Here is a 14,262-nt window from a genome sequence, read left to right on the forward strand (position 1 = left end):
GGATGTCTGATTCGGGGAGGGGGGGGGGGAAATCCACATTGCACAGAGAAGTAATTATCGGCCATTAGCAGCAGGTAACTTAGAGGAAGACAAACAAAACCTCACTAAACAGTTGAGGCTTTTTTCTTCCCCCAGACAGAGGGGAGATGCCCTCCGCCTGCATTCCTCGGCGCTCCTTTGCCCTGGACACCCAAGTTCGCTCTCTCCCCGGCGGAGGGAGGGAGGGAGGACGGGCAGGCGCGGCGGCCGCAGCGCGGCGGCTCGAGGGGCGCGGCCGCCCCGCTCCCTGCGCGCCCGCGGGGGCTCCCGCAGGTGGGCATTGGGCAGCGCCCCCCGGCCCGGGCTGGGGACAGCGCTCCGGGCGCGGCTCCCCGCGCAAGGTACGCGGCCGCAGCCCGCGCCGCTCCGTCCTTCGAGCCACCTTCAGCCCTGCCTGCCGCGGGGTCCCAGCGCGGAGCACCCCCCCGACGGGGCGGAAAACGCCTCTCCCCGACCCTGCGCCTCGCCTACCTCGAAAAGCTGCGGGATCTCCCTGCGGGCCAGATACTCCTTCGCCTCGCCGGCGCTCATTCCGCCAGCCGGGGACGGGGGCGCCGGCGGGGCGGGTGGGCAGCCCGAGCCCCGCGCTGGGCTCGGCGATGCAATGCGGGAGCCTCGGCGAGGCTTCCGCGGGCGGGTGGGAGAGCCGAGGCGGGGGCGAGGAGGGAGGCAGGAGGGAGGCAGCCGCCCGCCTCCCGTCCCCGCTGCACGGAGGGAGCGAGAGCACGTTTTCCCCCGGCGGGGAGGGAGAGCCTGCGCAGGCTGCCGGGGAAAGTTTCGGGGGGTGCCTGCGGTGCGGAGGCGGCGAGGGGCTGTGCCTGGCGGCGAGCCGCGGGCACGCTGCCCCGACTGCGAGTGAACCGGCTGCCCGGGCTGGGCTGCGGAGCGGCTGCGGGAAGGGGAGGGCTGGGCGCGGGGGTAGCGCAGAGGTAGTAGAAGCTTCCCGGTATAACGCGGTCTCTGCCCTTGGCACCGCTTTTGGGAGTTTTGGAGAGCTAGACGTTTCAGACACATTGTATATGGCAAAAGGCCACGAAGTATAATCAGTCATGAGCATCTATGATCTGTTATCGGCAGGTCGCTGGAAGAGACCTGGGATCATCTCTGGCCCATCCTCCTGCTCAGAGCAAGGGCAGCTCTTGAGGTCAGACCAGGCTGCTCAGGGCTTTATCCAGTCCCATCTTGCAAAACCTCAAAGGATGTAGACTGCAGAGTCTTTATGGGCAAACACCTGCTTGGCTGGCCTCGACGTGAAAAAGGGTTTTCATCTATTTAGTTAGCATCTCCCGTGTCTCAATTTGTATCTTGCCTTCTATTTCACCATTGTGAAGAGCCTGGCTCCATTTTCATGACCATTTCTTATCAACTCTTGGATAGCTGCTATGATGTGGCCTCTAAGCCTGCCACAAGCTGAACAAGCCGAGTGACCTCAAGGGCAAGTGCTCTCATCCCTGACCATCTTTGTGGCTGTCCACTCAACTTACTCGAGTTTATCAACAGCTCTCTTTTACTGGGAAGCCCAAAACAGGGTGCATTTCCATGTATTCTGAGGAGTGCTAAGTAGGGGGTAGCTTCTGTGGTACTCTAACACACTGGAAGTCAGAGTAGATTATGTCAGTTGCTGAATTGTTTTATATCAAGTTTGATGTTCCAACTAGATTTTATCTTTTCTAACACAACATCATTGTAGTCTCACTAAGGCACACCCTTACAGAAATAGGTTACATTATTGCAAGCTTATAAACAACACTGAGCAACTGCTTTCTATATCTCTGTATTTTTTCAGTCATAAGAAGGTCTTCTCATGAGTCTTTTAAGAAGCTTCTCTTTGTATATGATTTGTGGTTCAATATCAGTTTGAAAAACTTTCCCTCAACTGCAGCCATGTTCCTTATTTTGCCACTTCTGTAGTTACCGCCCTATTTTTCCTCAGCCAGGCCTTCAGCTTTTTATGTAGACACTTCCCTTTCTCCCAGAGAGTCTTCCAGTCCTTGCTCATTCCACAAACTGCTAAACTGCTTGGGAGGCAGTCCCTTGATCTTATGACAAATTGGATAGGTTGGTTTTCTAAGTCATGCAGTTACTCCCAGCAGCTTACACATAAAAGGCAGCAACTAATGTCCCTTCACAGCAATTGGCTGATGAATGGCCCATTCTTAGAACAGTTTGGGTTGGAAGGGATCTTAAAGGTCATCCAGTTCCAACCGCCTCACCATGGGCAGGGATGCCACTCACTTAGTAGGTTGCTCAGGGCCCCATCCAACCTGGCCTTGAATACTGCTGGGGATGGGGCACCCACAACCTCTCTGGGCAATCTGTTCCCATGTGAAACTATTGGAAAACTACTACATCTGTAGTGTCTCTGGAAAGTAGTTTGGCATAGACGGCTTAAGATCTTCTCAACCTCCATTTTCTATGAATCCAGTGGTGTCCATTTAGAGGAGCTGCAGTCACTGGATTGACACTTCTCATATGTTTAAGACAGAGTTTAGTCTTTGCTGGAGAGTTTGATCAAGATTCATCTGCAGACTTTCTCATCCTCCCATAAAATCTGGGTATGGCTTTAACTCTCCTTTCTTCTGCTAAGGTTTTAATACATCCAAATGCAAATTCATTGAAAAGCATAGTACCTTAATTTTTATTGAGTAAAAAACAGAGTAGGCTTCAATGTTCTAATCAAAAGATAGGAGATATAATTGCTTTTAAAAGACCTTAAATGAAGCTTGACAAGAGGAAGATAGAATTAAATTAAAAAGGTATTTTCTTGAAATAACGTCTTTATTAAGGAGGGCTAATGAAAGCTGCCATTCTGTTTAGGCATACAGAGCTGTGGTTTTGCCTTTTTGTGCATTTAATTTTTTTGGTTTGTTTCTTTATACAAAACAATTCATCTGTATTATCTCAGATAAATTCCATTTATAGGCTTTCAGCATACATATTTTTATATATTCAACATTTATGGGTAAATCTCATCCAACATCCTTGTTTGGTAAGAGAAAAATACTTCCTTTCACATGCTTTCTCAGGAATGTGAAAAATTTTTGTGTAAAGTCTTGTCCCACTTGTTGGTTTTTTACTGTAAGCTCCCAGGCATTTTTCTCAGTTAGATAATGCTAACAGAAAATAAAAAACTCTAACTGTTCTGCCATACAGCTATTCTCATTATGCACATCTAAATTCTTGTTCAAGAAAAGAGATTTCGAACTAATCTGATTTTTGTTCAACAAAATCAAATTCTATGTTGCAGAAATTACCACCCCAGAACAAATATTGCCATTTAGGAATCTGTCAGACTGAATGTGTGAAATGTATCTGGAAAGGATATTTTTTGATCTAATCATAGGGTACCTACTAAAAGTAATTTCTTATGTGTTTACTGTCAGCAAAATCCCCATACTGAGCAAGGTCACAGGTGGATGCTTCTCAAGGGCTCTGAAGAACATTGGCAGCAAAGGATTAAGCACAGATTAACTAAATGGGCACATGGAGCTGGGTTATTTGTCATTTCAGGTGTGTACATAACATAAAGGAAGCTGTTCAAAGGTGAGCTGTTTGTCATTTAGCAGTACTTGATCAGGAGTGCAGACGGGAGCATAGTGGTCTTATTGCCTTAGAAGATAACACAGAATGCAAAAACAGTTCACAGAAATGGGCACATTCATTTGAGCTCCAGAGCACTGCCCGTTCTTGAAGGTACAGGACAGCCCTTCGTAGTACCGGCTGAGGCACAAGGATCACTTTGGTAATACTTTCACCACTTCCTACCTTCTCTGGAGTGTCAGAAACTACAGTAGGAAGAACAAAATTTTGCTATCAGAATGGTGACATTTCTGAAAATCCATCTTGAAAACTTCTTATGGATCCTATACCATTGGGCTGATTCCATTGTCTTCTTGTTTCCTCCAGGAGCTACATGAAGCTGCACTAATATGGAACTAGTGTGGGATCAGCTGGAATATGGTGTTCTGGACCTTCTGTTCTTCTTGGTTAAACCAATTATCTCACACCCATAGCCTTCAGTCAAAGCTTAACAAGGTTCTATGTTTTCAAAAACCACTTCAGAATACCCCAGAATTTTATAAACGTTAATTTTTTTGTCTAGTGCACTGGTAGCTGGCATTTGTCACACAAGTTGCTGCTTTGCTAGATGTCTTTATTAAATCAGAACCAATGTCCTTGGATTGATGTGCTTATACTGGCTGATATGTGGACAGTTTGAAGATTTATAGATTCTGTAAGTAAAACAATTATATGTAGTCTTTTAAATAGAATATGCTGAATTATATGCTACTGATCCAGAAATAATATGCATTTTAATATAAAGTTAGAGCTTACTTGCAGCCCCATATTGTGTAAATTAATCCAACATTACTAAAATGATCTTTACATTTTAATGAGAAATCCATTTCTGAACTTTTTTGCTACACTGTTGTTAACTTTTTTAAAACCTGATGTTTTCCCTCCCATTTCTTTTCCACTCTGACAAACCTTTTTTGCTTTTCTACTGATACCTAAACAGGTTACTTAAGTGAATGAAATCAGTAACTGAAACTCCTAGAATTACCATTTTATGTAAGTTTTGAGGACATCAGGATGAATAGAACATGGGAGGAAAGAGAGAAGATTGTGCTGCTTAAAAGTTTGAGGATGTATATTTCCATCTGCTGAGAAAAAAATATTTTTAAAAAATGTTATGATTAAGTCATTCTTTATTATGATAAGCTAAATACCTATAGCTTTTATTTTCCAATTACAGAGTAATCATTCTTTGACCGTTCCCTGAACTCCTTCCAACTTATCAACAGGCATCTTCAACAAAGGTATCAAACAGAACACACTGTTCTGCTGTTCCAGCCTGCCTGTGATTTTCTCCCAGCTCTGATTCTGCTGTTTTCCTGCTGATGGACTGAATTTGTGCCCTGCCTTGGTGTTGCAACAGGGCTTACCTTTATCTGGTTACCTGGCACACTCCCGGCAGCTCTGCTTTCCACTGTTTTCTCTCATAGATTCCTCCACTCAAGCATCACCACCTGTACTTTATTTTTTGATGTATGACTTCATATGTTTGCTTACATCCAGTTTACCAAGAAATAAGTGTTCTCAGTACCAATGAGCTGTCCCCTTTGTGAGTTCTCACTTCCCTAGTCTTTGTTAATTACTGCTGTAACCAGTGAGGTTTTTTTTCACTCAGGTTTTCTAAAGTGAATCCTAAAGAAAACATCCTGCAGCAATAAATAAATGCCATCAGATCAGCACGTTTTTCTTCATATATCTATGCATAGATTTGAGAGGATCTATTTTTCAAAAACTGGAATTGACAGACATTAATTAAATTAATTAACCTACATTCCAGTATGTTTTATCAGTTCTGGTTTTTTACTAAGTTCCAGATTAGATGGCCAGGCCTACAATTCCCTGTGCCGCCACCCTTACAAAGGACTGGTCTAGCATTTTCCCAGAATGTAAATATTTCAAATGTTCTTAGAGGCCCTTTCCAGCTTTTCCTTTTCTTGTCCTTTCCAGATGTTTTGAAACTCCAATAGAACATATCCAAATATGCAGATTTACTCAGTTATCTTTAGTGACTAATATTTATAAAACTTACTTGACTACAGTTGTAATGGAGAATGTTTCATCATCATGCTTTGGTATAATTACATCCTCTGATCATTTCTCTATATAGAGAACAGAAATATTTAGCAAAGTCTTCCAATTTCTGTTCAGAAAACCAGCTCTTTTAAATGCTGTTGTTGTACCACTTTTACTATTGGGTTTTATGTAACTTTGTTTACCTTCTCACTTTTTAACAGTTCGTAAATCTCTCCCATGTATTTCTTGCAGCTTCTGTACTTGCAATAGATTTTTAAAAAAAAAATCTTATGTATCTTTATTTTTAAGGCAAATTGCTGCACTTCTTTTCTGTCTTGTTAACATTTCTTAAGTAATTCCCAATTATCATTCACATTTTTGTATTGAAATTTTGATCCTTGATCTGGCTTATAATAACTAGATAGTATGAGGATGTTGTACAGCATTATGTAACTTAATGAATTCAAGGTTACTACCTCAGAAAGTCCTCAAGTCTCTGACACATGAAAGGCAGGAGATCCTGTAGAGGTTTTCCTAGTCCCTAAAACAGCTGATCACTATTGGTGAGAACACAGATTGAGAGCTTACAAAGACCTTCAGTCTGATCCATTGCAGCTTCTTAATGCTTTTTGCTTTTATTTAATGTCAAGTAAACTGAAATCCCTCCCTCTTCCCCCCAGTGTTAAAGAAATTATGGTTTTGTGAGGATTACTTTATATTCTTCAGTAACCATTTTTCTGTAACTGATTAATAAACAGTCCAAATCAATGGATACTGAATTTTAAACAACTTAAAAATACAGTGCAATTTTTTTCCAATAAAGTCTTTATTTCCCTGCCTTTTAATCCTAAGGATCCAACCACAGATTTTAAGGTTCTAATCTATGAACTGTCCTTAAATAATAATTTCAGTTAATTGTCTCTCCTCTTTTTGCGCTAAGGGAGTTTGCGTAGCTGGAGGTAAAAAAAATTATAAACACAAAGAAACACAGCAAAATTCAGTTAGTAAAATGGGCTTCAACTGAATAATGACTTGTGAGTGGTGGCCATAGAAAAGAATTCAAGCACACCTATTAAACCTCATCTTGGGAATACTATGGAGCTTAAGATTGTTAGAAAGTATGAAACCCTGCTACTTATCATTTGAGTTTTATTTCAGTGGTTAAATGGACCAGTAGCTTATGACATTATTTCTGTAACTTGTTATTCAGTCATAGTCATACAGCAAAAATCTTCCCTACTTGCAAATCATCTTTCACAAAGTACAGCTCTTGAAAAGATAAGCATCTTGACTTTTTTAATAGAAAGCTAAATGATTTGAAAGTAATACCAACTTCCTGTATGAAGGGCTTAGAAGAGTCATATAATGATTTCAGGGATTGTTCACACTAAGAAACCTTCAACATTTTTTGATGCTTATATCTTTCCAGTGGAACAGTACATTGTGATGTCAAGTCAAAGGGAAAAAGTGCATTTTAGTTGGATATAAGTTGTTTTTACCTACAGTCAAGAAGGATTCCAGAATGAGCTTTTTTTTTCCTAGTATGAAAAGGTCCACAAGACATTTATAAGTACAGATTTTTGTTTCACTGTAGTCAAACACAAGTACTTTTAATTATAGTCAGGTTATACACGTATGCCAAAGAATAAAATAAATGTTAAGAAAAAAAAATCTTTATTTTTGACATAGCATTTTTTTTAATTAGGATTCAAATTGGAATAATGCTGGCATGTTCTCTGGTTGAGAGTGATCATGGCAATAAGTGGAGTGTTTTGGTGAAAGGCAGAGTCACCTATTTCCATATTCAGTGTGTATTCAGTAGTCACCACAGAGTAGTAGCTGTCAAAATGGTAGTCAGCCACTGGTGTTTGTTGTTTCATTGTTAAAGAACTTAGTTTCTTTAGAGCTAAAGCTCTCTTTGTTTTTCATATTTCATAATAAAATGGGAAATGAATGTCCAAATGACTTTTCTAAACCCAGGAAGGCTGTAATTTAGGCAAGCATTGGCTTACAACTCTGAATTCTCTATATAAGGAACAAATTTTTTGAAGGGGAATCTTAATTTTGCTTAAAGTAAGTAATTTTTCAATGATCTAAGGTTCTTGAACTCTGTTTAACTTCTTGTTCTTTCATTGCAATGAATAGAATGCAATATCTAGATATTAAAATATGCGCGTTACATAATAATTAGATACAAATCAGAATATAGAACAAAGGCAAGATAAAGAAATTGCACCTGAAGATACAGTGAGGTAAGTTGAGAGACATGAGAGAAAGTGACACGTTTTACCCATAGAAATGGTTTAATGTTAATTCAAAATTCATCCTGCCTTTCTACTGATGTACAAGAACATTGCCTGAATTTAGTCACCAACTTCAGTGAATGCTTTCTTGACAGTATAACAAATGAAAATTGGATCAAACACCTGTTTTCAGTAGAAGCTGACACCCTGCCAGATGGCTTATTAGCAAAGATCACAGTTAATAGAACCGTCACTGTCATACGAGGGTTGAACTTGAACTCAGGTTCAACATAGCATGGGTTGAAAACTTTTGGCAAAATGGAAGAGGTTACCCTTATATTGGATACAGTCTAATACCAAGTAGGTTTAATATTTGAAGTCGCTACTAATCTTCAGCACTTGTTGATTCACCAAAGCCTTTTTTTCACCTTGCCATGCGACCCCCATAAATAAAGCAGTTCTTGAACTTCAGAGCTGCACTGGCTCCTCAGCTCTGTCTTACTGATACCTCGTAACAGACTTGGCAGTTGCATCTGGAAAGCAAATGCACTGTGGTTGACTGTTGGATTCATCACAGAAGGAGGTTCAGGAGAGGCTTGCTAAGGATAGCTGTTTTCAGGAGAACTCCTTACAAAGTTCTGCTCCTGTGTGAACTCCTTATCACAAGAGGCAGGTTACTATAAAATGGTAGAGCTGTACAAGTGACAAACTCAGTGGTTGTGGCTTTCTTACTTATTAAAAATGTTCAGGAATTTAAAAAAATATTATTTTGACTCTTGTGTGTTTAAAAAAGTGATCACTGACTTCCAGCTGAGTTGGTACAATTTGGAAAATACTTGAATATTCAATGATCCCTTAAATTATTCTTTATCTACATTTTACAACTAAATCACCTCTGAATCCGTTTTCAACATAATTTTTTGAATTACCCTTTAGTGTAGCTGATATTTTATTGTTCTATATAAGTTGATTGACAATTAATGATATTCTACTGCATTTTCTGCTTTCTACTGAAACTTCATTCCGTCAGCCTCCAGGATAGGGAAGAGACAAACACAACTTGTAGAGGTAAACTGTACAGCTTCCCCAGCTGACTTTTATGGAAATAGTGTTATGAGAAACTTCTGGGAAAAAAAATACAGATTTTACCCTTCAACATTACTAATACACACACAGACATACTTCCTTCCAAAACAAATTTTTCATTTATGAACCTATGAAAATCTGCTCTGAGAAAACACATTTTTTTTCTAGAATTCACAGCAGATAAATAGCCTAATGAACTAAGATTAATTTATTTCACAAAAGGAATTGAAAACAAATCTGGCATTTTCAGATCATCATAACTAGACACAGAATTACTGAAGGAAATGGAAAAGATAGTTCATACTGTTCTGGTTCCTCGATGTGGATATAAAGGCAGGCAAAATATGTTCAGCCTTCTTATTAGTGGCAAAAATCCATACATGGAAAAGAATCTGTATTAAAAATGCTTCTCATAACATGATTAATATAAAGCAATCAAAGAAAATTTCCTTATCCTAGGAAAATATGCAGGAAAATAGAGTAAGATGAAAGAGCAAAAGTGGATATATAGTAGCAACACAGAAATTATTTGAATAGTTAATGAAGTATCCAGGTTTCAAGATGACATAAAATTAACACTGAATGCTTAGAGATCTATCAGTAAGAGCTGCTGTATAGATAAAAGCATTTATTACTTTTACATTTAACAGAGTCAAATTATTATCTTCTTAATTTTATAGCTAAGCAGCAAGTAAAGTTATGTACCCTCACTCCCATATCACGATTTTGATATAATTATTCTGAAAATTACAATCTTAATTTGTTCTGTTTGTGAAACTTCAGTCTGTAATCCTTACATTTCTGTATCTATTAAGTATTAGTATTTTCTTGAGATATATGTTTAATATGAATATGCAGCTAAAGTGTAAGATTTTTTTTAGCATTTACATAATGTTATAATGAAATTTTGTTTAAGGAAATCCTTGGTAACTATCAGAGTTAAAGTGCAAGAGGGTGATTTTCGCTGAGATAATACTTTTGCAAATGCATCCATTAAGGCACTGATTAGTTGAAGCTGATTGACTGATTGGTGTCTTTTCTCCACATAAACATCAATCACCTTGAATGAACATGTAAATTCAAATGCCTATCTTAAAATGTAAAAGGCATAGTAAAAAAGGTGTAGTAAATGTAAAATCTGCAGTAAATGTAGCTTTTACATTTTTATATAATATATATTTAGCAGCTAAATGATTGATTGAGGTTACAGAACAGGAGACACATAGAAACGACAGGCACATATTCATTTATTGGTAATTCCTGTTATCACCACGGCTTTTTCTTGATGGTCCCTTTCCGTTAGAAACATCTCATCAGGATACACTCCTTAGCACAAAAACAGGTAAAAAGGAGGTGCTTGGATTTTTTATTCATGAGTCTCAAACAATATAGAAAAACTTCCATAGATTTCATAACAACATATTCCTGTGTGGGCAGTTCTCAGTTTGCATAATATCCTCATCAACTTAGGCCACAAAATTTGGCTTCTAAGAAAGAAAGTATTTGGGGGATTGCCTAGTCACCAGTTTACTTTATTGCTGAATTTGCTACTTGGTTTTGTCTAGACTTTCTGCTCAGTACTAATTTATTTAATTTTTTAAGTACAATTCCACCTTGCACTGAGTGCCAGCACTGTAATGGTGACAAGACCTTTTCCTGACCTTCTGTGCAGATATAAATTTTGGAAAGACTGCATTTTTATAAATCACAGTGAATTCTGGCTTCCAAGCATTCTGATTTCAATTTATGAAGTCATTCTGGCATTTCTGCTTGGGAACGGTTTCCAGTGAACACACTCAAAGAAACAGGTACTTTTAATTTTCAAGAGCATGGACTTAGAATCTCCAGTATGTTGAAGGATACTCCATGCTTAGTTCAGCATGAGGATCTTCCACCTGATTGACAGCAGATTTTGCAGTATCCTGGTAAATGAGGCTGAAGAAAGATCAAAAAGCTCTGCTTTACAGTTTGAGTAGATAGGGAAATTATTAAGGTTTGCTGATTTGCTCCACTTTTGTTCACAGCTGAGCAACTGCTCTAAAAAGTACAAGTAAACTTTTGTCTAAAAAGCTTTTGGGATGTTACTCTACCCCATAACTCTTGATAAAACAGAAATAATCATGCATATTTACATTTAAAAAATTAAATTTTTCCTTCCATTGAGAATAGTTCTTTAAATTTCTTAATGGCTTATTTTTTGATTTGTCTTAAATTTTGCTTCTCGAGGGCAGTCTTCCACTAATCAGGTCTAATAACATTTCAGTTCTCATCACACATTGCTCTGCATAACCTTTCATGGCAATGTACTGGATTCAGTTATAGTCACTGTTCAAATATTTAATGTTAATTGATGTTATTGTACTTGGACTATAAGTGACCTCTTTTAAAGTTGACTCAGTGTTCACTGTAGATCTTATTTCTAGTACGATTTTCACAAAATTAAATTAATTTTTTTCCAGGTAAAGCTGATATGCATTCAGCCATTTTTTTTCCCAACCTTTTGTGTTTGTTTTCTCATATAGCTGATGAGTAGTCCTCAACTGAATAAAAAAATCCCTTTCCTTGCAAATGAAGACAATTACTTGGAAGACAAAGGGATATATTTAGATTGCAGACTGTAGAGTAGTTTAGGAGTACACACAAAAGCTTTAAGTATTGGTTTGGGAGAGAAAACGAGTCCATCAGCAACACGGCCCTTTATTTGAGTTAATTTAACCAGCAGAGTTGAGACTATTTCAGTTCAATCCCTACAGGGACGAATTTCCTGAGACACTGGAGATATTTGGTGTGTTTGGGACACAGGAGAGATTTATCATAGAGATGTCAGAACTAGTAGTGAAATAAAGATGATGAATTATTAACGATTCTAAAGCACAGTATGTTATATCCACTGCTTGAAATTGAGAGTAAAACTGTGGTTCTAAAGTCAGCTTTATTTAGGGCAAGTTAATTAAGATCCTTATCTTGTTCCTAATGAAGAAGCCAATGAATTTTCCATTTGAGAATGTACCCTTTTGAAATATTAATGGAAAAATTCGATGGGGAGGGTAATTTAAAAAAGAGAGCTTTTTTTTTTTTTACTGTGGTATTTTTAACATATTTTATTATTTAAATAAAAAAAATGTTTTGACAAAGGGTTTTCAGCTTTTTCTGTTGAGAAAAGTATTGATGCATTGAGACCAAATATGATGTGCATTTGTATTTCATGACTGCCATTACACCTAACAAACTGTCTAAAGAAGCCCTTGTTTTTCGATGTTTTGTTTTCTCATATTTTAATTTTTTTTTACCAACAGGATAAGCTGCTGGAATGGTTTTTAACTTCATGTCTTCTGAAGATGAAATACTGGTTTATTACACAATTCAACATTATGAAAATTCCACACCTGGTGATATTTGCATCATCAACGACAGAACAGAACTGATGACAAGATAGATGGTTAATTCATTAAGAAGAAATGTCAACTGAATTTCATTGTAGGCTTCAAGGGTTTTGCCATTGTTCTATTCTGACCTCAAAAGGCCTGTAAAATATTATGTCTATAATCTTACTTTGTAACTAACAGTAAAAAACACTGTCTAGTTTGATTCCAATGTAGAGTTAAGCGACTTGATGCTATGGATGAACGAAAGTGCAGGGTCTAATGTGTTTAGCCAGTGTACAAAAAGAATCTGTTGGTAAATGCAGTTGAGTACAACTGTTTCAGTTCAGTAATATTAGAAGCAAAGGGTTCTTTTCAAGTAATTTTCTTTTGGAAGTTCTGCATCTATTACTCTCACCATATTCATCTTGCCTATTTTTGTGAGTATTACTTTGCTATTGTAAATCTTTTCAAAGTACAAATGTTCTGTAGTCAAGCCAGTCTTCCACTAACAGAGGTGGAAAAACCCCAGACTGAGTAATTTGAATACTGTTGTTTCATTCAGGTTCCATATTTTAAGATAGCCATTTTATCAGCTCAGATACCAAACTGCAGTAGACTTGTTCAGTGATAGAATTTTTAATCTATTGTACTGACAGCCAAAATTAAGACAGTAATAAATCTGCATTTTTAAGTGAGATAGTACAGTTGAGCTCTTCTTGATGAGTCCTTAAGAATCACTGTTATTGACTTCATTGCAAGAGTTCATTTTAATTTTTTTTGAAGCGTAATAAATACAGCCCAAGATTTTTTTTTTCTCTTATACAGTAGAAAATCATCATGCAAGTCTGATAAAATAATGCAAGTCTAATAAACACAGGAAAGCAAACTCAGAATCAAGAGTACAGAAGGAGGAAGAGATACACCATGATACAAATAGGTATTACAGTCAACATTAATACCAACAAAATTAGAGATATTTAATTGCTATTTTGGTATAGAAAACCCCACAAGTTTGTGATCAAAAAGTGTCAGGTGGACTCTAGTACCACAAATTCCTGGTTTAAGAGCTTATGGGGTCAACTTGGGATTGCTGTCTCTCCTGAAGGGAAGGCTACCTTTGTTTGCTCCATGTTGGACAGGAGCAAGCTGACAGATGGTTCATAAAGGGCAATTTTGAGAGGGTATAGATTAGAGGATTAGGACCTGAGCAACCTGCTGGAGGAGTAAAGGATCTGGAAGGGCACCAACATGGGCATCAATGTGAATACCAGCTGCCGTTACAGCAGCTTTTTAAACAGTTGTTTTAATTACAGATAATTTTGGGATACACATTTGGTGTCCTTTCTAATTATTCAGCATGACGTACAAGACACGTTGTGGCAAAGGTTAAGCTAAAGACACTCAGAGCATGAAAAAACACTGTGATTAGCACAGAAACAGAGCAGAGCTAAGAAATGGAAGCAAACAGCATAGAGCTAAATTTCTAGACGAAAAAATCCCATGCAGGCAAGAAAGGGAACACCAAGTCTGTACTGAGAGCTGCCTAAGGGAATAAAGATAAAAAGAATGAGGACAAAGCTTTTGGTACTGTCTTCCTGGGGAGAAAAAAAAAAGAGAAGTGATACCACCTCCAGGAACAATGCCTGAAGCCCTGGCATATTCAAGCATGTCTGATGAATACTAAAGCCCATGAAAGACTGACACTGCAAAGAAACAAAAGCCAGAATTAGAAGGAGAAATAGATCCATTACAAAGTAAACTCAAGCAGGTTAAAGGAATCCACAAGGCAAATCAGAAACAGACTTAAAAAGGTGAACTATGCACCATATTACACAGCATATAAACTAGAGGCCATTCTTTTAAAGTATTCCAATGAACTGTACAACTGAGTTTGCCCTAACTCAGTGCTGTCTCTGCCCTGGGATGGAAAGGCAGCAATA

General features: G+C 38.3%; 1 protein-coding gene and 1 long non-coding RNA gene across 3 annotated transcripts in view; one reads left to right on the plus strand and one right to left on the minus strand.

Annotated features, from left to right (window-relative positions):
• AK5 (adenylate kinase 5) overlaps positions 1–890 on the minus strand; it is an 83,672-nt gene extending 82,782 nt beyond the window's left edge. Inside the window, exon 1 of one of the 2 annotated variants that reach the window (XM_071564729.1) lies at positions 511–886. In XM_071564729.1, the coding sequence (XP_071420830.1) occupies positions 511–570 (60 nt within the window). In that variant the 5' untranslated portion in view covers positions 571–886. Of the gene's footprint in view, positions 1–510 lie in introns of both variants that reach the window. The other variant, XM_071564730.1, reaches the window with a different exon arrangement.
• Positions 224–13,641, plus strand: LOC139676135 (uncharacterized). Its single transcript, XR_011698603.1, has 4 exons — positions 224–380; positions 3,946–4,273; positions 4,796–4,859; positions 12,254–13,641. It is a non-coding gene; the product is annotated as an uncharacterized lncRNA (long non-coding RNA).
• Positions 13,642–14,262: the final 621 nt, after the last annotated feature.

This window comes from Pithys albifrons, chromosome 10, assembly GCF_047495875.1.
Source record: "Pithys albifrons albifrons isolate INPA30051 chromosome 10, PitAlb_v1, whole genome shotgun sequence".
Classification (NCBI taxonomy): domain Eukaryota; kingdom Metazoa; phylum Chordata; class Aves; order Passeriformes; family Thamnophilidae; genus Pithys; species Pithys albifrons.